At 38.5% G+C, this 23,637-nt stretch overlaps 1 protein-coding gene across 1 annotated transcript in view; it reads right to left on the reverse strand.

Annotated features, from left to right (window-relative positions):
• Positions 1–1,897: 1,897 nt before the first annotated feature.
• The window catches only part of LOC139175204 (vesicular inhibitory amino acid transporter-like), a 39,493-nt gene continuing 17,753 nt past the window's right edge, over positions 1,898–23,637 (reverse strand). Inside the window, 4 exon segments of the mRNA XM_070766206.1 lie at positions 1,898–3,043; positions 22,699–22,804; positions 22,806–22,951; positions 23,093–23,205. Of these exon segments, the coding sequence (XP_070622307.1) occupies positions 1,898–3,043; positions 22,699–22,804; positions 22,806–22,951; positions 23,093–23,205 (1,511 nt within the window).

Consider the following 23,637-nt stretch of genomic DNA (forward strand, 5'->3'; position numbering starts at 1 on the left):
GGAAAAACAAACAAATAAAAATGTCCTTTGTTAATCAATTACACTTTATGTTCCTCATATTAGAAGTCAAGGGTCAAGATAAAAACAAGCAATAGGATATTTATTTTCTCATATATAACCTCTCCAGTTCTGGCTAAGGTATTTCGCTCCTGAATTACTAGAAGCGATGCCAACTCCAAAATTTTAACTTTGAAAGATAAGAGAAGCTAATATTGTCTCATTTTGACTTGTCCAAAATCTACTGCAGCTCTTGTAAAATATCTCTGAAGAATTGTATTTACTTTAAATATATGTTGTGGTTAGCTCTGGCCCAGCTCCTACCCCAAGGACTGTGGATGTGGGGGAGACATCCACATGCCGCAGGCCTGTTTTGCTCCCGGTGGAATCGGCTGATGAAGGCTCCTCTGACCAAGAAGACATGAGTGACAGGGAGGAGAGTGTGGCAGACAGCTCAGAAGGAGATCAATTATCTAGCTCCTCCTTGGATTCGGAACAAGAGTTAATGATACAGCCACGCATGCGGAGAGCGATGCATAGGCAGCAACAACTGAGAGATTATTATCAAAGAAAATGAGGTCACCTGTGGTTAGGTGGGGCTGTGGTAATTAGTGAGGCTGCTATAAATAGCAGCCTGTGGGTTGGCCATTGTGGAGGATTATCTGATTGTTGTGTTTCGTGCCTGCCTTGCTGACTTCGACCTTTGTGTGCTGATTTCCCCCCGCTTTGAAACTAAACCAGAGCAAAGTGTGTTTCACTTTGTGAAAGAAGAAGGACTGTGAATTGCCTCACAGCTGCAAGCTAAGTATCTCAGAACTGATAAGGGACTTGTACAAATTACCAGTTTGTTTGGAGATGAGTGCTCTTTGCTATACAAAAAGAGTGCTTAGTTTATTTGAATTTTCGGTATAAAGAACATTGTTTTGAAATTTCAAACGTGTGCGTGTCTGAAATTTGTATTTCGGGAGGATTCTACCAGAGAGCTCGACAGAACAAATATAGATGCCACAATCAGAAATATTTGCATGCAAATGTGGAAATCATGGGCTAGATCTGGTAGAAGTAGACAGGCTTACATGCTTTATTGCTCATGTGTACAGGGGCGCCACCCAGAGTCCATCAGGAGTTGGGAGGCCTAAAAATCCAATAAAACTTAAACTTAGGACTTAAACTCCAGGACTGCTGAATTGTAAATGGTAACAAGACAGAAGGAGAAAGTGATTAAATAAAAGGATGGTCATCGTAACTGAATTACAACTAAATCAAAAACTAGTTTTTGTTATGGTAACACCCTGTTTTTGGTCTCATCCTGTTTTTGAAGTGTGTCTTTCAGCAAGGACAGCTCCGTATAACCTAAATCAAAGATTCAACTCCTTTGTCCTTATCTATTGACCTTAATGGAACTGTTTAACCAGTGCTATCATGTTGCATTAATTTCAATGGGCCTGAAGCATGGCTACTGTCTTCTGGAGCCAACCCCATGCTATCCTTTACAGATAATCCTTGACATATAACAATTCATTTAGTGACCACTCAAAGTTATAATGGCACTGAAAAAAAGTGACTTGACCATTTTTCAGTCACATCCTTTGTAGCTTACGCATAATCATGGACTCAGAATTCAGATGCTTGGCAACTGGTTCACATTTATAGCCATTGCTGTGTCCCAAGGTCATGGGATCACCTGTTGTGATCTTCTGACAAGCAAACTCAATGGGGTTTCCAACTTATGTACTTCAATGATTCACTTAACAACAGTGGCACAAAATATAATAAAATAGGACAAAAATCACATCACAGGAATTTTAGGGTTCCATTATGGTTGTAAGTCGACAACGACCTGTGTTTTGACATAAATTCTAATGTTCAGGGTTGCAAGATAGTAAAGTGTTTCCCTGTTTTATCCCAAAGCTTTCAATAAGCTTCTTATTGAGCACACGAGGCCAGCTAAGGTACAAAAGATACCCAAGATAAGCACTGATAGGTCTGCACATTTTTCAAAGGGCATCAGCTTTTCCCATTTCAGCTTTAAGTGGCAAAAAGAAGGAAGGAGGAAGGCCATAGCTGCACCAGTAACACTGCCAGTTAGACCCATAAGAAGGACAAAGTGTGGTATGAACACTGCCATCAGGAGAGTCAATAGGAGGAGGGCACTTTTTAAAAGTACAGCGAGCCACGATGATGCATAGTTGACTTTGTCCCTAGGTGATACGTGAGCATGCAATATTTTTGTGACTGTAAAAAAAGGCAATGGGTAGGACAAGAGTGCCTTCGCCAAGAGACATAAGTTCACTGGTGTCTGTAAGGAGGAAGGAAGGTTGTCCGTAATGATCTCCTTTGTTTCTTCTCCCCATGTTAGCAATGCTGTTATTGCAAAGATCATCTTGAATACGCAAGCTAAGAAATGGGTCCAGTTCAACATAGACCTACACTCCCTAGGATTCTGCATGCTTTCTTCAAGGGTCGGAAGGAAAATTTGTGAAGTGTAGCTAAAAACGATCACACCAACAGAAATCAGAAAACTTTCAAATTCTACGGACAGGTTGAGCCTTGCCCAAGACCAATGGTGCCTTTGGGTCAAACAGTAAGTGATCACTATAAATATGGTGATGAAATGGGCCAAGGAACAGAGCATACTAAGCCTGGATACAACTTTCAAGGTTTTGATAAACACACAGGGCAGCAGACCTATAAACGCAATTATGGTCCAGGTTTTCTCGGTCATCGGTAAAGCCAGAAAACTATGGGACAACATGTTTCCACTAATAACCAAATACAAAATGCATGTCATGATCAGCTCCGATATCTGGATCACGCTGACCACTCTGCCACCGAGTTTTTGGAAGAACCTTTTGCAGCAAGCGTTAGCGATGTCCTCGTAGCTGCTTCTCACTCTCACAAGCTGCCCATCTTCATTTTCCTCGTAGAGGCAAGCGATAACAATTTTGCTGGTGTAGCAGCAGAAGATTGCGGTGAGGATAATAAGAAACAGCCCACTGTATCCACTGTGGAGCAAAGCATATGGCAAGCCTAGAACAAAAATGCCCTAGAGACAAAACACAGAGAAGACAAAAAAAGAAAAAAACAACCCTGGAGAAAGATGTTGCTTAGAAATCGCCCATTCAAACCTGCAGTTAACAACCTTTGTCTAATTGCACAGAACGTCTGCTCTTATATTAACCTGCCGCACTAAATAATGGTTGTCCCCCAAAATGCATATATTCACAACATACAAAGTTAGAAGAAACGTATGCACAGACCCAGACACATAAGCATACAAACACAACTGCTGACAGGAGCATAGAAGAGCCTAGGAATCTGCATAGAGGTGAACAGCAGAGACAAGCTCTTATTAAATATTAAATGCTGGTTGTGATTACAGTCATAATTCTGAAAGGCTCTGAAGCAGCTATTTAATCATGGTGCATATTAATGTTCAATAGTGGCTCAATAATGATAAAATCAAAGAGCTTTAGCTGTCTTCACGTGCTGTATGAAAATAGGGAAATGACACTTTTAGCGGCTATGCTAATAAATAAACATGAGGAGCTTCTCATGAATCTTTTCTTTTCTAACTTGGCAATACTCGTTTTCAATGCTTCCTTGTATTTCTACATTCCCGTGGGTCTATGCTGTGGGGAGGGGAAATTCTTTCCTTTTGGCTTAGCCCCATAAGCAAGTTGCTTTCTCCTCTCAGTGCTGAGCAGAGGAATGACATTTCTCCTAATTAGACATACTTAAGGAGAAAATATATGCTCCTGCAGAGATCCTGAGTTTAGCTTATATTCTTCTTTACTTCCTCACCTTATCCCACAATCCTGGTGGTTTAGCAACACAATAAAAATTCCTAGAGAATGGCAAAGAATACTGTCTACAAAAAGTAAATATTCCCTTGAGCCAAGATTGAGTCCTGGTGATTATGTCCATTTGGTTTTCTTGGCAGCAATACAGACTAACATCATTTCCCCAGGAATGTATTTTTTTTAGCTCAGCCAACCAAAATTATGCCAAAATAACCAGGAAGGCAGACTTTCTATTGCATCCGCAATAGCTGATACTACTGTGAGATGTTAGCATGAGCTCTTCAGAGTGTGAGGAACATTTATTCCAGGGGTGAAATTCAGCAGGTTCTGTCAAATATTTTGAGTAGTTGGGAGAACCTACAAATACCACCTCTGGCTGGCCTGAGTAGAGTGGGAATGGAGATTTTGCAGTATCCTTCCCCTGCCACGTCCACCCAGCCAGGGCCATAGAACAAATTTGCATTTTAAACCCTGAATTATTCTTCTATTATTTGCTATCACTTTTTTTTTTAAGTAGAGATATCAGGGTAAGTGTCCTGTGATCCTGTGTGCCCAAGGAGCAACACCTCTGGCTGCATTTTTGCTTGCAAGATTCTATCCAATAAATGAATAGTGTTTTTGAGAGGGAGAGTTATTATTTTATTTAGGTATTGCCTGTTTAATAGGCAGATTTTTTTATATACCTAGGGACCATGTAAAGTATTTGTTATATGAAAAGAATAAGAGTAAGAATTTATAAGAATAAGAATAAGAGAATAAGAACAGAATAAAACAGAACAGAATAGAATATAGCAGTGATGGCGAACCTATGGCATGGGTGCCACAGGTGGTACGTGGAAGGGAAGCCTTTGGAGCCTGGGGAGGGCAAAACACGAGCCTTCTGGGCCCACCAGAAGTTGGGAAACATGTCGTTTTTGGCCTCCAGAGGGCTTCCAGGCAACGGGGGGGGGGGGGGGAGAGCTGTTTTCGCTCTCCCAGCACATTGACTTATCAGTATGGGCACTTACACATCTGCGATAGCATAAGCCCATGCTTTTTCAGCACCCGAGGGTAAAAAGGTTCGCCATCACTGGAATATAAAATGGAATAGCAGAATTGGCAGGGAACTTGGTGGTCTTTTAGTTCAACCTCAATCAGTCATCTCTGTGTGCTCCTGGTTTTGATTTTTGCAACAAACTTTAACAAAATCCAAGCATCATGGTGGATCTTCATATCAGGATAGGAAGAATGGTTGCTAGCCAGCTATTTTGACAGCATCAATAAGCCAGTAAAGTAAAATACTGGGAATCACATTTTAAGGAGAGTCAATGTTTTGGTTGTTTAAAATCCAGCAAGCTTAATACACCACAAGACAAAAAGGATATTGAGACTCTAGAAAGAGTGCAGAGAAGAGCAACAAATAGTATTAGGGGATTAGAGGCTAAAACATATAAAGAAGGGTTGCAGAAATTGGGTTTAGCTAGTCTAGAGAAAAGAAGGACTGGGGGACATGATAGCAGCATTCCCATATTTGACCAACTGTCACAAAGGAGAGGAAGTCAAGCTATTTCCCAAACACCTGAAAGCAGGACAAGAAGCAATAGATGGGAAGTAATCAAGGAGAAAAGCAACCAAGAACCAAGGAGATATTTCCTGATTTCTCCAAGAAGCAGGAGTTTAAAAAAACGCTGATTAAATGAAAAGAAGGACTAGGGGTGACATGATAGTTTCTTCCAATGTTTGATGGTCTGCCAAAAGAAGAGAGAGGGTCAACTCATTTTCCAAAGCACCTGATGGTATTTGTATTTGTATTTATTAGATTTGTATGCCGCCCCTCTCCGAAGACTCGGGGCGGCTAACAACAATATAAAAAGACAATGTAAACAGATCTACTATTAAAATAATCTAAAAAACCCCAATTTAAAGAACCAATCATACATACAAGCATACCATGTATAAATTCTATAAGCCTAGGGGGAAGGGAAATTTCAATTCACCCATGCCTGATGACAGAGGTGGGTTTTAAGGAGCTTGCGAAAGGCAAGGAGAGTAGGGGCAACTCTGATATCTGGGGGGAGCTGGTTCCAGAGGGCCGGGGCCACCACAGAGAAGGCTCTTCTCCTGGGTCCCGCCAAACGACATTGCTTAGTCAACGGGATCCGGAGAAGGCCAACTCTGTGGGACCTAACCGGTCGCTGGGATTCGTGCGGCAGAAGGCGGTCCCAGAGATATTCTGGTCCAATGCCATGAAGGGCTTTATAGGTCATAACCAACACTTTGAATTGTGACCGGAAATTGATCGGCAACCAATGCAGACTGCGGAGTGTTGTTGTAACATGGGCATATCTTGGGAAGCCCATGATTGCTCTCGCAGCTGCTTTCTGCATGATTTAGAAGTTTCCGAACACTTTTCAAAGGTAGCCTCATGTAGAGAACAAGAAGCAACAGTTGGAAACTAATGAAGAAGAGAAGCAACCTACAACTAAGGAGACATTTCCTGATAGTGAAGACAATCCATGGAAAAACAACTTGCTTCCTGAAGTTGCAGTTGCTTCATCACTGAAGGTTTTAAAGAAGAGATTGGACAATCCTTTGTCTGAAATGGTTTAGGTTTCCTGCTTGAACAGGGGGCTAGACTAGAAGACCTCCAAGGTCCCTTCCAACTCTGTTATTGTGTTGTGTGATGTAGCATTAATTCCAGATACAGAAATAAAATGAGATGCACACAAAATATATTTTCTTGCCAAATTTTCTATCTTCCACCCTATTTTTTAAACAAACATCTGTTTGATGGTACTATACAATTTAATACCCTTTTTGGCCCCTAGCATTTACATATATTGTTTTTTGCTGTCATGTAAGTATATCTCTGCCAAGTTGTTTACATACATTTAATGAAGTAGGACCTAGTTCAGAAATTTATTAACATTTCTCATCAATAAACTAGTTAGCAAAACACTGGGAACAAACATTCTAAGTAACAATGCATTTACCCACTGCTTTTACAAACACAGAACGTGCAAAATTAACTCACATTAACCTCCCAGCTTTATGGAGCCATTACAGTGAAGCAATATGTTTGGGCAATGCAAACTTGTTGTGACTACATGCTTAAACAAGTAATTGGAATAGAAATGCATTAAAATAAGAAGGCCTTTTATAAGTCATTTTAAGTGGAAAAAGTTAGTACAAAATATTGTAAGGATTATAAATGTTTATTTAGATAGACTATTATATATTTTTTAGAAAATTTACTATCTTTGTGTTTGCATATAGATATAAAGCTGGACTTTCATCTGAAGCATTACAAGTGCCCAGATTTAAAAGGGAATAATCTGATTTAAAAGGGAATATACTGCAGGAGTCCAAAAGAGGGCGGGGAAAATATTTACTGACCCCTCACATCCTGGACACAAATTGTTTCAACTCCTACCCTCAAAACGTCGCTACAGAGCACTGCACACCAAGACAACTAGACACAAGAACAGTTTTTTCCCGAACGCCATCACTCTACTAAACAAATAATTCCCTCAACACTGTCAGACTTTCTACTAAATCTGCACTTCTATTCTACTAGTTTTTCTCATCATTCCTATCACCCATTTTCTCCCATGTTGACTGTATGACTGTAACTTGTTGCTTATATCCTAAGATTTTTATTAATATTGCTTCTTCATTGCTTATTTGACCCCTATGATAATCATTAAGTGTTGTGCCACATGATTCTTGACAAATGTATATTTTATTTTATGTACGCTGAGAGCATATGCACCAATCACACTTGGCCAATAAAAATTCTATTCTATTCTATTAGGAATCCCGGATCCTAACACTCAATTTTGGCCCCAAATCATATTATTCCATTATTAAATCTTAGCTTTAAAATAGTAAGATGTAGCTGTAAGATGTAGGTGAGAAAGGCTTCTTTATGTTTCTATGATCTTCCAACTTATGCCTAAGAACATTCTGTTAATTTTCTACTTGTTTTCTCCGTCCACAGCACTGTGCATTTTGCTGGCATATTTTCTGCGAAAACACAAGATCACTGTCAAATGTTGTTTTATCTATGGGGGGAAAAGGTACCTTGGGAGCAATTGCAATCTGATTGCTTTGATCTCTGGCACCTGTGCATGTTAATTCAATGCCTGCTGAATCTAAATGAAAACAACAACAACAACAACAATTTTACAACTGAAACAAAGAGGAATGCTTCCTTCAGTTGAATCTAAAGGACAGAAGGTAGAGCTAAACCTAGCTGTGCTTAAGGAGAAGCCACAATATTGTTTTGTCAAATGATGATGGTTTGGGTCCAGGCTTGCCTATCATTAGCTTCCATATAAAGTGTATGTGTATTTGGGGGGGGGGGCATGAATCTGTTGGCAAACCTCCTCTGTTGCAGTTCCTTTATTTGGGAATTCTTTGACTCCAGAGATTCAAGCAGCCCTTCTGGCATTTCAGATAGTTGTTAAAGCAACATCATTACTCGGTGTTTTGAACCAGGACTGATTGCTTCTGGTGGCCACCTAGAGACTTCTATTCTTGTTTGGATTCTCTATCTTCTGTCTTTTGTACACCATCCAGCTGCTGCAAGTTGGGATGGGTTCCAAAACTGTGAACTGACTCGAGGTGGGCAAATTAGCATCTAGTTAAACATTCCAAAAATGGGATCCAGTTTAAATAGCTGGAGGAAAGGAACAGTGGCTGTAAACTAGAAAAAACAAAGGACAGAGAAGGGGGCAATACGTGGAAGGAGGGGAGAGAGAGAGAGAATAAAATAAAGTATATGGTATAAAGATGTTACCATGTCACATTTCTGTCTCCAACATAACACCTGATGATTTCCTTAAGGATTGGTTTTTCTCAAACTCTTGACACCCATTCAGGAATTTAGACGAATGCTTCTGAGTCGATAAACATTGGAGTTGTTCAATGAAGTTTATATATATATATATATGTTTTCTTTTATGTCGGATCACCCTGATATATTGAAGGAACGTCACAGCTCCTTTTTGCCTCTAGGCCCAACCCAGGACCATTTCAAGGCAGTTAATTTATTTATAGCCGACAACTATATTCTAAAAAACATGTAACATATATATATATATATATATATGTATGTATGTATGTATATTGTTCTGAGTTCGGGTTTTGCCCCGTGTAATATTTTGAGTGTGATGTTTCGGTGAAATCACATTCACCATCATCAGGCTGAAGTTATACGCTTCGTGCTGTTGTAAATATGGAATATATATATACTTATTTACTTATTTACTTATTTACTTATTTACTTACTTACTTACTTACTTACTTACTTATTTATATTTATTTATTTCGTTACCGTGTTTCCCCGAAAATAAGACACTGTCTTATATTAATTTTTGCTCCAAAAGTTGTGCTAAGTCTTATTTTCGGGGGGTGCCTTATATTTCTCAAATAAGACAAATTCACAGGCAGAAAAGCTGACACCCCCAAAGAAAATGTAACATATGGTACACTGATTACGGTACGGTACCTGTCAGTATGGCACACACACGCACAAACGACGGCACTTATATGGTACAACAGTATACTCCCGCTATTGCAGCTTCTGGCTACCAGAGGAACTACAGTCTATGCACTGTAGTGGAGACTGTAATGGCGGTGAGACAGCAGCAGACCGTGTCTGCTGTACTGGACGGTACAAAGTGATGGAAGGGGCCAGCAGGGGATGCCACATTATTACGGTACCGCTATGAACAGTTTTTAAATGGTACCGTATGTTTTTCCACCGTACCGTATGTAAACTTGACTACGCCTTATTTTCGGGGGATGCCTTATATTAGCAAATTCTGCAAAACCTCTGACATGCCTTACTTTCGGGGTATGTCTTATTTTCGGGGAAACAGGGTAGTTAAGTTAGTTAGTTTGCTAAGCATGTACGAGATCACAGGTATAAGTAAAAATATGGACATAAGCATACAAAATGAGTACAAATAAATGGAGACAGTAGCACAGGGATGGTAAGCAGGGGTGGGCTACTGCCCGGACCGGGGGGGGGATGCAGTGGGGTAGCGAAAATGGATCTCCATCCCAGAGCGCCCAATTTGCACTGAAAGATGTTGAAAGAAAATGCAGGGCGTCCTGCATAAGCCACGCCCCCATTGTAGTAGAAAATTTTTTGGTAGCCCTTTACTGACGGTAAGCGTGCAGGTGCGCTTATGCACACCCCCTTACATGCACAGTTCTTAGGAATGGTGTGAGGTCCACAATAGACAGTTCTAAATAAGACGAGGAGGAGGAGGAGGAGGAGGAAATGTATTGAAATTGTGTATGATGTGAGTGCTTGCCTTTAAATAGTCCAGAGCCCTAGCAAAATAGGGTTCCATATTGTGTGAAGAGCTGTATTCAATAACTGAAATAAAACCTCCTTTTCAAAATGTTGCTGAGTGCATCCAGAGCTCAAGACAGAATGGACCAAGACCAGTAAGTGTAGGCTGCTCACTTTCCAGCTTGATCCATGAACATATTGGTTGTCAACTGAATGTCTAAACAAGGCCAGGCCCTGTCAGCAATTTGGTACTTTAAAATTCAGCAGGCCTAGTGTACATTAGTGATGCAGTATGAATCCCATATACAGAACTACTGACATGATAAACATACAAAAGACATCTCCTGCCATCTTAATAATCAATGTTTGATGGTGATGCACACTGAATGTTCTGGTCCGATAAGTGACATTTTTACCTATTGTCATATAAATATATCAAGTTGTTTACATGTATTTAATGATGTAAGACCTAGGCCGCATATTTAGGTATATTTCTCCTATTATACACATTTTGTATACACTTTCCAATCCTATCCATGGAAATAGGGAAAAGATGTTACAAGGAACATTTGGGAAAGAAGAATGGGGTTTAAAATTTGACCCTTTACCAACTATTAACATCTAACTATTCATGTTTATAAATTATAATGCACATATTCAGATTTAAAAGCCCCCAAACAATGAAGATTTCTTGCACATGTTTCTCCTGACAGATGTCAATTGTAGCATATCTTTCTATCTATCAAATCCACATACATGCTAATTTTATCTTCGGTAAAAGATATAAACAGGATTCTGGTAAAAACTGACAGCATGATGATGCTTTAAGGCTTATTAGTTTGAGCAAACACATGACAGTGTTCACTCTTTCTGCTCAGCCTCATAAGATTTACTTAGTTTTAGTTTAGGGCATTGTGTGAACCCAGCCATTACAACTTCTGAACCAGGGATTATGGCATCCTGCAATTTAAGCCCAGGCAACCATGACTTCAACAAGCCACAATGAAGCAACGTGACTTACTATATGACCTGAACCTAGCCAGTGATTTAAGTAAGGATGGGGTTGACTTAATTTTTCTCCCAAACAATGAAAGGAATGTGAATGAAACAGCCTTAGCAAGATATTTTCCTCTGAGTATCACTAAAAAATGGCAAGAAACAGTATCGGTTCATATTGTGGGTCCTCTTCAACTGTCCTCATACCAAGCTATGTGATTGGAAGAAATGTTTGTTTCTCTTCCCTCCACCTCCCATTTATCTCCAAGGGAAAAGATTCTCTACAGCTCACTAACTCTGAGAAACAGGGTGTAATTTGTCATCACGGCTCTGTGTAATCGGTGTTTAGGGCATTTGATTTTCTGGAATAGCTCTGTTTGCTCATTTGAGCAAGGGAAGTATCATGCTTTACTTTTTCCTCAAGAAAATGCCCACTATTGCCGGCTTTATGCACTTAGCAATGCATGATAGATTAAACCATAGATACATGGTGAAAGAAAGGACTGCTGTAAATACCATTTATGTGCAGTTTATGCATATAGATTTCTACCCTAAAGTCATCAGACTTTTCTTGGAACCTCTCCTTGAAAAGACCGGGAGTTACTCTTGTTTGGCTTAACTTTTTTTTTTTTTACTAACATTTTAGCAAAAATGGATTTTCTTGAAGAAAAGAAAAAGTTTCGGCTACGCAAAATTTTAGCCTTAGGCTGTCAATCATCGAGAACTGGTGTTTACGGCTTTTTTTATTTGTTTTCCTTAAAGCATTGCTTTAGTTTCCCGCCCCCCTCTTCTTTTAAGGCAGTTTATTAAAGCAATTTACTTACACAAAAGATAAAGTGGAAAGAAATGGAAGCTTTAAAAGTTACAGCATCCATCTCAGGTAACAGGATTGCAGATATTTCAGTAGTGTATAATACAGACTTTCCTCTTACCATCTTAAAAGGATTGCTGGCAGGCCCTACCTGACGAGTGAGAACCTTATCATTATGTCTTTCATGGAAAGGTGACTCGAAAAGCATGAAGTAGGTAGGTTTTTTGATTCCGTCACACAGCATATATAAGAAATGCAATCCACAAACCTGCTGACATAAAAGGCAAGAACCAACAGAAATGAGAGGCTTAGAATAGGATCCAGTTCATTTTATACTTGCTGAAATATATTAATTTTGACAAAAGTAAAAAGCAGTCAGATCATCGGTTAGTTCAAACATTGCATTTGCACTTCATGCTTTTTACCAACCAAAAAATAAAATAAAAATGCATTCACATAAAAACCGCTCAGCCAAGTCAAAATAAACCATGAAGCTGAAGATATACCTATTTTAATTTGGTTTAGCCACTGAGCCAATAAAAAATATTTGCAACTCAGGATTTGAAATGAGGGGTTCTTGGTATTATTTGAGCTTGGTTGTTTTCTTGCAGGTATTTCTTTACCCAAATCAAGTAACATCATCAGTGGTAGAAGGATGCTCATACTGATGATGTTATCTAGCTTGGGTAATGAAACATCTGCAAAAACCCAACTAGTTTGGGTAGAGAAACATCTGCAAGAAAATAATCAAGCTCAGCGAGCATCAAGAACCTTTTAGCCACTCTGGTTTGTAAAGCAATGTGTATAGCTTAGCATGTTGTGTGAAACCAGTTGTTCATTAAATAACTCATGGTCAAGAAATTAGGGTTACTGTTTCATTGCACTAATAATGTAATTTGCTGGGTTTAAACTTTATATGTTGTACTAAAGTTTCAATAAACATAAGCAGTCCATACTCTGATCTGGTACAGGAAGAAGGGAGGGAGGTTGGGAGGTTGGCAGTGATGGGCTCCTACGGGTACGGTCAGGTACACAGAACCGGTAGAAAAAATATGATTCCCCCCCTTTTTCCCCCCTTCTGGGTATCCTATCACAGTAAATGGGTTGAATGTGTATAATTTTAGAAGAGTTGTACGTATGTGTGTGTGTGTGGGGTACATACACATACAGTTTATATAGTAGATAATGTATATTTTTATGTGCCTGTGTGTAATATGTATGTACACATATGGCATATATACATAGAATTAAATAGTATATATTGGATGTTCAGAAATAGTAAATAGATAGGGAAATTGTATCTCTTTGAGGCGCGGAGAGGCCGGGCACCCTAACCCTAACCCAAACCCTTGACATGAGTGACCAGTCACATGACCTTTAAACCATCCTAGTCATATGATCATCAAGCCACTCCCACCGGGTCACATGGCCGGCAAGCTACTCCCACAGTATGGCAGTAAAAGTTTTTGCAGCCCTTCACTGGAGGTTGGGGACCCCGGGCTCAAAGATTAAAGATGCTGAGCTTGTCAGTTAGAAAGCTGACAGTCCAGGTTTGAGACTAATATGCTTTATGGGGAGAGCTACTGTTCTAGATGGCGCCGGCCCATCTAGAAGTTTGAAAGTATGCAAATATGAGCAGATAAATAGGTACCATTTCAGTGGGAAGGTACCAGCATTCCATGTGCCTCAGCATATAGTCATGCTGGCCACATGACCATGGCCAGCTAAGACCTTCAGCTAAGAAACGGAGATAAGCACTTCAACCTAATGATGAACAGAACAGGACAGGGGAAACCTTTACCTTTAAGGAGGCATTAGGGATTTTGCTTCCTTCAATGTTCTTCTTGAAGCCTTTGATTGGATCCAAAGCACTTTTGAGTTAAGCTTTGCTTTTGCCAGTTCCTCCTGCCATCACCAATTTGGTTTTGTTATACTAAGTGAAGACGCTCATCCTTTGTTCTCTCGAGCTCTCTGGTAGAATCCTCCCAAAAATGCACAGATACAATTTCATACACACACACGTTTGAAAATTCAAAACAATGTTCTTTATAATGAAAATTCACTTAACCTAAGCCCTCTTTTGGTATAGCAAAGAGCACTCGTCTCCAAACAAACTGGTAATTTGTACAAGTCCCTTATCAGTTCTGTGATACTTAGCTTGCAGCTGTGAGGCAATTCACAGCCTTCTTCTTTCACAAAGTGAAACACACTTTGCCCTGGTTTAGTTTCAAAGCGGGGGGAAATCAGCACACAAAAGGTCAAAGTCAGTAAAGCAGTCACGAAACACAACGATCAGATAATCCTCCACAATGGCCAAACCCACAGGCTGCTATTTATAGCAGCCTCACTAATTACCACAGCCCCACCCAACCACAGGTGGCCTCATTTTCTTTGATAATAATCTCTCAGTTGTTGTTGCCTATGCATCGCTCTCCGCATGTGTGGCTGTATCATTAACTCTTGTTCTGAATCCAAAGAGGAGCTAGATAATTGATCTCCTTCTGAACTGTCTGCCACACTCTCCTCCTCCCTGTCACCCATGTCTTCTTGGTCAGAGGAGCCTTCATCAGCAGATTCCACCAGGGGCAAAACAGGCCTGCAGCATGTGGATGTCTCCCCCACATCCACAGTCCTTGGGGCAGGAGCTGGGCCAGAGCTAACCACAACATCCTTGAATGTATGTGATGAGCATCATGGAACAATTTATAAGGTGCCCTGCATAGAATGTGCCAGCCGACTTTTAAAAATGAAATTTAAATAATTAGACCTCTTTAGCATTCATAGCTCCTTCTGCTTGTTGGGTTAGTAAAACTGATTCAGAGGAACTTTATAACAAACAATAATCAAATCTGCTACTGTAGTGAATGTCTGTTCCCCCCACCCTTATTATTTCTCACCTAGTAAACTTTGCTTATGCTAGTTTCAACTGTTTCTCTTTTCTGGATGTGAAATATGCAACATCTGCTAGAAAAATTCCTTCTCTCTTAAATAAAAAAACTGCATCTTACAGTTGTAATTTAATGAATTCTATTTGAACAATTTCAGTTCTAACAAATGAGGGATATTATTTTTAAAAATACAGGGAGTTACACATGTCAATATTATAGACAGAAAGACAGATGAGAGAAAGAAAATGATAGAGAGAAGTAGGATAGCTAATATAATATAAAGGGCACAAGAAAATGGGGAAAATGTTTTGTTGCTACCATCCTTGCTTTTCTTAGCAACATTTGGGAGGAGAAATAATAATAATAATAATAATAATAATAATAATAATAATAATAATAATAATATAGAGCACTGTACACCAAGACAATTAGACACAAGAACACTAAACTCCATCACTCTGCTAAACAAATAATTCCCCCACCACTGTCAAACTATTCACTGAGGCTGCGTAACTATTACTACTAGTTTTTCTCATCATTCCTTTCACCCATCTCCTCCCACTTATGACTGTACAGTGATCCCTCGATTTTCGCGATCTCGTTCTTCGCGAAACGCTATATCGCGATTTTTCCCACCCGATGACGTCACTCTCTTCCTTCCTTTCTCATCTTTCTTTCTCTCTCTCTTTCTCTATCTTGCTTCTTCCTCTCTCACACTCTCTTCCTCCCTCATCTCTTTCTTTCCTTCTCTCTCTTTCTCTATCTCTCCCCCTCTTGCTGGCGGGCGGACGGACGGGCGGGCGAGCGGGGGCATCAGCGAGGAAGACCCAGGGAAGGTTCCTTCGGCCGCCCAGCAGCTGATCTGCTCGGCAGCGCGGCAGCAGCGAGCAGACGAAGATCGGGGTTTCCCCGCCGCCCACGCAAAGGGGAAACCCCGATCTTCGTCTGCTCGCTGCTGCTGTGCTGCCGAGCAGATCAGCTGCTGGGCGGCCGAAGGAACCTTCCCTGGGTCTTCCCCGCCGCCCACGCAAACTCCACCATCTGCGCATGCGCGGCCATGAAAAAGGGCGCGCATGCGCAGATGGTGTTTTTACTTCCGCAACCCTACATCGCGAAAAATCGATTATCGCGAGGGGTCTTGGAACGGAACCTCGCGATAATCGAGGGATCACTGTATAGCTTTAACTTGTTGCTTGTGTCCTTACAATTCATATTAATATTGATTGTTTCTTGATTGCTTATTTGAACCCTATGACTCATTAAGTGTTGTTCCTCATGATTCTTGCCAAATGTATATTTTCTTTTATGTACACTGAGAGCATATGCAGCAAAGACAAATTCCTTTTGTGTCTTCTGTCTGTCTGTCTGTCTGTCTGTCTGTCTGTCTGTCTATCTATCTATCTATCTATCTATCTATCTATCTATCTATCTATCTATCTATCTATCTATCTATCTATCTATTGTTATAATAAATCAAAAAGGCTGCTCCACAACAGATATGTTTGTTTGTTTGTTTGTTTATTTGTTTGTTTATTTGTTTATTTGTTTATTTGTTTATTTATTTATTTATTTTATTGGATTTGTATGCCGCCCCTCTCCGTAGACTCGGGGCGGCTAACAACAGTAACAAAAAACAGCATGTAAATCCAATACTAAAACAACTAAAAAAATGTTAGCATGAGTATGAATAAAAGTTCCTGATATAAGGCGGGAAATCTGTGGAAATCTTTTCATCTTAACAAGATGGTTGAGATATTCTAAACTCATACATTGGAGGAATATTTGATTCCCCCTAATGTGAATCACCTCCATCTAGTAAAAAATGAGCTGTCTTTCAGCAGTTACCTTCTGGATTTGAAGCAAAATCTCATCACTAGGCAGTTTCCAGTGGGCATTGGAGAATTCCATTATTTTTAAAGTTGATCTTAAATCAAGTGGTTAATTTGTTTTAATTTATCCCATTGCTCTGGTGTTGATTAATTCCTTAAATAGTTTAACATTGCTTTAAATGTTAACGTAAGATGCTTTGGAAGCAAGTTAGAGCTAAAATCCAGGAGGCAACAATTAACATTAAAGAAATGTTGGGATTTGCAGGTATAAAGGTCGAGACTCAATATAGAATATGATGGAAATGCATTTCTATTCCTTATGGACCCTGAAGTGACTGAGCCTTTCCCATTCTTATTTCCCAAACAACTCGGAGCATAGCATTTTTCTTGTTTGATGGTTTTATGTTAGCTATCTTGCATGACTTCAAACAGAACTTGGAACTGCTAGCTCTTAATTGCCATGCAAAAGACTGTTGCCCTTTCCTCAGGGTAGGGCAAAACAACGGTGTTGTTCTCATTTATAACACTCACTTTCCACCAGTAAAGAGCAGCCTGATTGCTTTAATCATTCTTCTAAGGTCTGCAAAGACCTTTTCCCTCCAAGTTCCAATTCATTATTATTTCATATGGGTTTTTCTATTTTTATCAGCCCATCTTATCATTGCTTTTAAAGGAAAAAGCAGGATTCCATAAATAAAAACCAAGGAAATGCTGAATTCTATTACAATAAAAGGCAACAGAATTCACACTAATGTTAACACATAGATAGATCGGTATCCCATATATATATACTGTTGGGGTCCTGCAATGGAATGTAGTTTGGAATCTTACTATAGTCTGGCAAGAGTCTGTCTGTAGGTGAAAAATAATAAAAAACTATCTTACTTTACACAGAAATAACTCAACTGTTTAATTATAGATATACTATGTGAATTGTTAGATCAAGCCATCCTAGCCCTCTTCCTACCTGTCTGACTTTCCAAGCTCCGTGCCTCTTTGCTCTCTGGGAATCAATCACTCTTTCCTGGGACTCCAGACTACACTCCATCGCAGTTGTACTGCTCTCCTTTGGAGCATATGCACCAAAGACAAACTCCTTATGTGCCCAATCACTCTTAGACAATAAAGAATTCTATTCTATTCTATTCCTATTCCTATTTCTATTTCTATTCCTATTCCTATTTTATTATATTCTGTCACAAGTTCTTCTTTATAATGCATTGGTCAGACACTCCATCTCAAATAGTACATCCAGTTTGGACACCATACCTCGCTATGAACACTAAGGGCCAACAGGGTTGTCCTTCTTCAGGTCCCATCTGTTGTGTATACTCCTGTTCAATTTGGGGATTTTTTCAGATTCCGATTCAGAAAGTGGTTATGAATTAGTGGTAGGGCCTGATTTAGAGGCAGAAGAAGTAGGAGACCAACCACAGGATGTTTCTATGGGTTCAGATTCAAGTGAAGGAGAAACAGATGCTAGATGGTTAATTCCTTATTTCAGACGCTTGCAGAGGCAAAGAGGGGAGAAATATTAAGGAGAGGAACGGGTTAATTAATTAAGTAATTAATTTGTCACGTCTGACTGTCAGCGGAAGAGAAGGGTTGAGTCGTCAATCGGCCATTAAGAAATATGGAGGTTTTCCCAAGCAGCTCTGAATGTAAGCTATGCCTTGTGTGCTTTTAATTGCAGTTTTTATGACTCTGGGCTAACTCTGACTAGCCATAAATCTTAGAATGACTTGTGGAATGTTTTAATGATTTTGATGTTGCCTTGCATACTGAAGTTTAAGATAAGAGATTAGCGCTGCGTGCCGAGATGATTCAGTGTGGAACAAAGGAAAGAAAAATAAAGATGATGCGGTGTTTTACAAATATATGCATTTAGCAATCCTTTATTCCAATTATCAGTGGCCTTAGCTGGAGACCAGAACACCATCCACCAAATGACGTTGGCTGGTGGGGCCTCGGGGAAAGCCTTCTTTGTGGCGGCTCTGACCCTTTGGAATCAACTGCCTCCAGAGATACATACTATCTCTACTCTATGGTCTTCCGGAAAGTCGTTAAGACTTAGCTTTTCTGGCAGGCCTGGAATTAAGAATGGCTGCATGACTGTATGGTTTTTAGGTTTTTATGTATTATTTATAATATTGCTGTTTTATCATAGTTGCATTTTTATTGCTTTTAGTAATCATTGTTAGCCACCCTGAGACCTATTTGGAGTGGGTGGCATACGAATATAAATAATAAATAAATAAAATCCTTTTAAATTGATTCAGGCAAACTGGAAGAACCCCATAAAAGTGGATTACTACTACTACTATTATTATTTATTAGATTTGTATGCCGCCCCTCTCCGCAGACTCGGGGCGGCTCAGCCTAGTAGTTCCTGTAAAGAGAGACTGAAGGAACGGGATATGAATAACTTTAAAAGACAAGGACAAGGGAAATTTATGAAAGCACTGATCAAATATCTAAACAGATTTAATACAGAATAAACCCAATATCTGTTGTTTCCAGAATAAAGGTCATAAATGGCTTAGGACACAGGAAGAGAATCAATAGCTCTATGATAGGGAAGGGGGAAAAATAGAAATAGCATCTTGATAGTGTTATCTAGAGAAATAGTGGCTTCCATCTTTTGGATGTGTTCAGCTATTAGCTATTTGACAGCTACTTGGACATAGCTGTAAAGTTGGAGATGCTTTGGATGGATTCCTACACAGATTAAGAGTTTAAATTTAACGACCTAAATAGTACTTTGTAACTATGTTTCTAAGATTTTATAAAGCCTATGCTTTATTATCATTTCTCAGTTTAAGTTTTGGACAACACCAACAAAGAAAAATATCTTCAAAGATGCATCTATTAGTTCCAAGTTAGTACTGACTTACTCAAACCTGGTTCACAAATCTAAAATAGATTGAAAGACCCTCTCATTTAAAACTCATTTGATTAGTGTAGGGTGTGTTGTGATTGACACAATTTGGAACTGACTTTTTTCCAGACAAAAAATTGTTTTCTAAACTCTGTACTCAATTGAGGCCTACTGCCCTTCTAGAGAAATTATTCGTAGCATGATAGAATCTGAAGGCACCCTGTAGTCTTGAATTTCCACTGTCATATCTTTCCCTGAGATGAACCAAGTGACCTCTAACCCAGTGTTCCCTCTAATTTTTTTTTTGGGGGGGGCGGAAAAGTATAGTGTCTGAGCGGCAGTCCCTTCGGGACTGGGCGGCACAGAAATATTAAATAAATAAATAAACAAACAAACAAACAAACAAACCAATTAAAAACCCACCCTGTTTTGCCTCAGATAATTTCAAAATAAAATACTGTACTGTGTGTCTATAACAGTGAGCTCATAATAGGGCAACTCTATCAATATCAAAATGTCACTTAAATAGTTGAGCTAGTTTCAAACTAGATTTTGATTTTCTTTCTCTCTTCCTTACTCCCATTCTTTTTCTTTCTCTTTTCCTTCCTCTCTTTTTTCTATCTGTTTCTCTCTCTTCCTCTCTCTCTCCTTCCCTCTCACTCTTTCCCTCTTGGCTTCTGGGCAGGTTTGAAAAACTCTGAGTTGATGATGATTTTTAAGTGAGCGATTGCTCACTGCTCATCTTAGAGGGAACTATGCTCTAACCCCCAACATTTTTCCGTTAGACTATCCACAATTGACCTCTCCAGGTTCCTTAGAGGTCAGTAAGGGGCGTGCATAAGTGCACCAGTGTGCCTTCTCCCCCCTGTCCAATTGTCTCTCCTTATCTCATTTATCTTTTCTTCCTTTCAAATTTGTTCACCTATACTTTTATATCTTTTCTTCTATTCATTTCTTTAGTTATATTCCTACATATCTATTCTCTTCAATGTGTATTATGTATTGGACTAAAATAAATAAATAAAATAAATTTATTTGTTTGTTTTATCAAGCATATAAGATTACAGTAAAAGAATAAACATGTATACATGAGATGATTTTGAGTTCATGGGAACATTAGGACATCTCAAATAGAGACATTGAGAAATATAAACTCATATAAAATATACAATAAGAGCATCATGAAATGTTTGGATGAAATAAGAAAAGAACAGCGGGAGTAAGAGAACAAATATTTAACAATAATATAAGCATGTTAGGAATCAGTTGTAAACTTGTATGTTTTTTATGGGTCAAGGAGAAGCATCAAGTGAAAAGAAATTCTTCAATTGAGTCATCTGAAAAATCTGCCTTGCTAATTGTGCACAACAAATGTAGGACTAACTTATTTCCAACTTCAGATAGGCATTATGAAATCTCATTAAAATGATGCTCTGAAATGTAAATCTCATCATTCATAATTGTATGTTTACTTACAAGGGAATTTTACTGAACCATGAGAAAGATACTTCAAGTAAATGTACATAGAATTCCAGCACATGTTCTTCTGACATTGCTATTTTAACTGATAGGCTATTTGCTATTTATTAACACCATTTATTATTGGCATATTAGTATTTTATTACCAAAACAATTAAAACACCTCTCATATTTAAAACTGCATTTTAATTAGCATCTGCTGCAATGATGGCATATTATATTTCCAAAGACATTAGACAAAACAAGGTATCTAATATCGTCTGGCAACGTTTATGTCATTACTTTTAACTGGATTTTGTTTATCACTATATTCTTATAGATTGAAACTGTATTTCAAGCTATTGATGAAAAGCTTCCTGCATGCTATATCAAATCTATATAAAGCAAGTTTTAAAAAATACAATTAGACATTTCGGCAAACAAAATACCTCCCCCCCCCTTTTAAACCTAATTGAATCTTTAGATTGGATGGAAGTAATAGCATTGTGATAAATAAATTATATATATAAAACATTTTTTCTTCCACATCTTTAGTGAAATACCAAAAGTTTGAAAGTTAGCCTTTGCCTTTAAGGGCAGAAAATTGAATAGTGCAAAGAAGTACCAAAATACTTTTATATTTACTTTTTCATTTAAACTCTCTCTTATAAATACCCTGTCTAACCATATTTAAGTTCTACCTAATACTTCACTCGGTTGCAGATTGGGAGTATGAAATGAAGTGGTCCCTAATGTTTTTTCTCTTTCAGACATCTACAGTTGCTGTGGTAGTATTACAGATACTTAATCAATGGAACAGCTTGCCTCCAGAAGTTGTGAATGTTCCATCACTGGAAGTTTTTAAGAAGATGTTGGATAACCAATTGTCTGATGTGGTGTGAGATTTCACACCTAAGCACAGGGTTGGACTAGAGGACCTCCAAGGTCCCTTCCAACTCTGTTATTCTATCCTATTCTTTTCTATTCTATTCTATTCTAGATTCTAACACAATTAAATAAGGTAGGCAACTGTGCATATTTATTAAAAGCAAGTATCCCTTTTGATGCAGTTCTTAATTCAGTGCTGCTACAATTGTTGTAGTGAAACTATTCAAGCCAAAAACAATTGGTTGTACTTCAGTCTGAATACCATTAATGAAAGCAATCCAAATAATGTGGACCAACATTTGATGCATGTAGCTGTAGTAGAGATCAATAAAATTTTGATTGGAATTTAGCCTCCATCCATCAAGGAGTTTGCAAATCATTAACCTCCTTGGGGTGATTCTAGACATAAGTCATACTTAAGTAGACCCACCGAAATTAAGTCAGTTTTGATTAATTTATGTCAAAATGATTTCAATGGCTTTTGGCTAGCTATGACAATGTTTGCTTCTAGCTCATTATAATTATACTATAGTTGCTTAGGCAGAAATATCACTATATATAAAAACATAACTGAGTAAGAAAAGCAAAGATGAGATGACCCTATCCCAAAGTACTTATAAACTATTTTTTTAAAAAATTGGAGAGAAAAATAAAGGAGTAAAGCTTGGAGGAAAAAAGACTGGATACATGTAAATCTATAAAAGCCCTAAAACCACTATTTAATCGGCATTTCCTTCCTTTTTATTTTGTTTTATCTGTTGTTTTGCACTTTGAATGGGAAATGTTCAAAAGGGCAACAAAATGAAAACAGTTTAAGAAAAGGATGAAGAGATGAACATAATTGATCATCAAGCACCAAGTTACCTGAATAGCATTAGTTACATTCCAACCAGCTTCCCAAGTAGTGATCAATATACTTTGAGCATTTTCTGTCTGCACTGGGGATTCAGTTTTGGTCTTGTACCTGTGCACCAAGCTCCAAAGAAAGTTCTACCTCCTCGTCTTCTTCATCATGAATCCTATTCAGTTCATCCTGTCTGGCAAAAACCACTTTTTCTTCATCAGTAGAGAGGCAACCATCCCACTTCATCATGTTGAAAAAGAGAGGTGCTGTGCTCTTAAAGTAATTTGAAAGAGATGAAAACATTTGCTTTGTTTAAGCTATCCTGGTATACCAGATGGCTGTAGTAATTATACTATTCTTGTTGAAATTAATTTTCCAGCAGTGCTTTCTTATTAGAATTTCTGGAAGATGTACTGAGATAAAGAAGATGCTACTGAATTCTTCTTTAGTGGCAGTGCCAAAGGCTGCTCTAACAAGACTGTTTGCAACAACCCTCCCAGAGCTCTCAATCCAGGAGAGTGAGAATCCTGAAAAATCAAGAAGTCCAGTTGAATTCCTCTCAGTTATGGTCATTGAGTCAAGCAGTCAATTGTCAGTCAGTTACAAGTATTTGGCAGAAGATACAGCTAGGTATTTATGCAAGGATTCATTGCTAACAACTTATTCCTCCATAATGTAATTGTGATAATGTGCACTAAAAAAAAAAGACAGATACTGGGGAAAAGGACTTCTATAAATTTTGACTGTATTCTAATAGAGCAGGATCTCATTCCCCTGATTATTATTATTATTATTATTATTATTATTATTATTATTATTATTTATTAGATTTGTATGTCGCCCCTCTCCGGAGACTCGGAGCAGCTCACAACAACAAAACAGTACAAATCCAATGGTTAAAACAATTTAAAAACCTTAATATATAAAAAAACAATCATTTAAACTTGTTTATTTATTTG

This window comes from Erythrolamprus reginae, chromosome 1, assembly GCF_031021105.1.
Source record: "Erythrolamprus reginae isolate rEryReg1 chromosome 1, rEryReg1.hap1, whole genome shotgun sequence".
NCBI classification, from domain to species: Eukaryota; Metazoa; Chordata; class Lepidosauria; order Squamata; family Dipsadidae; genus Erythrolamprus; species Erythrolamprus reginae.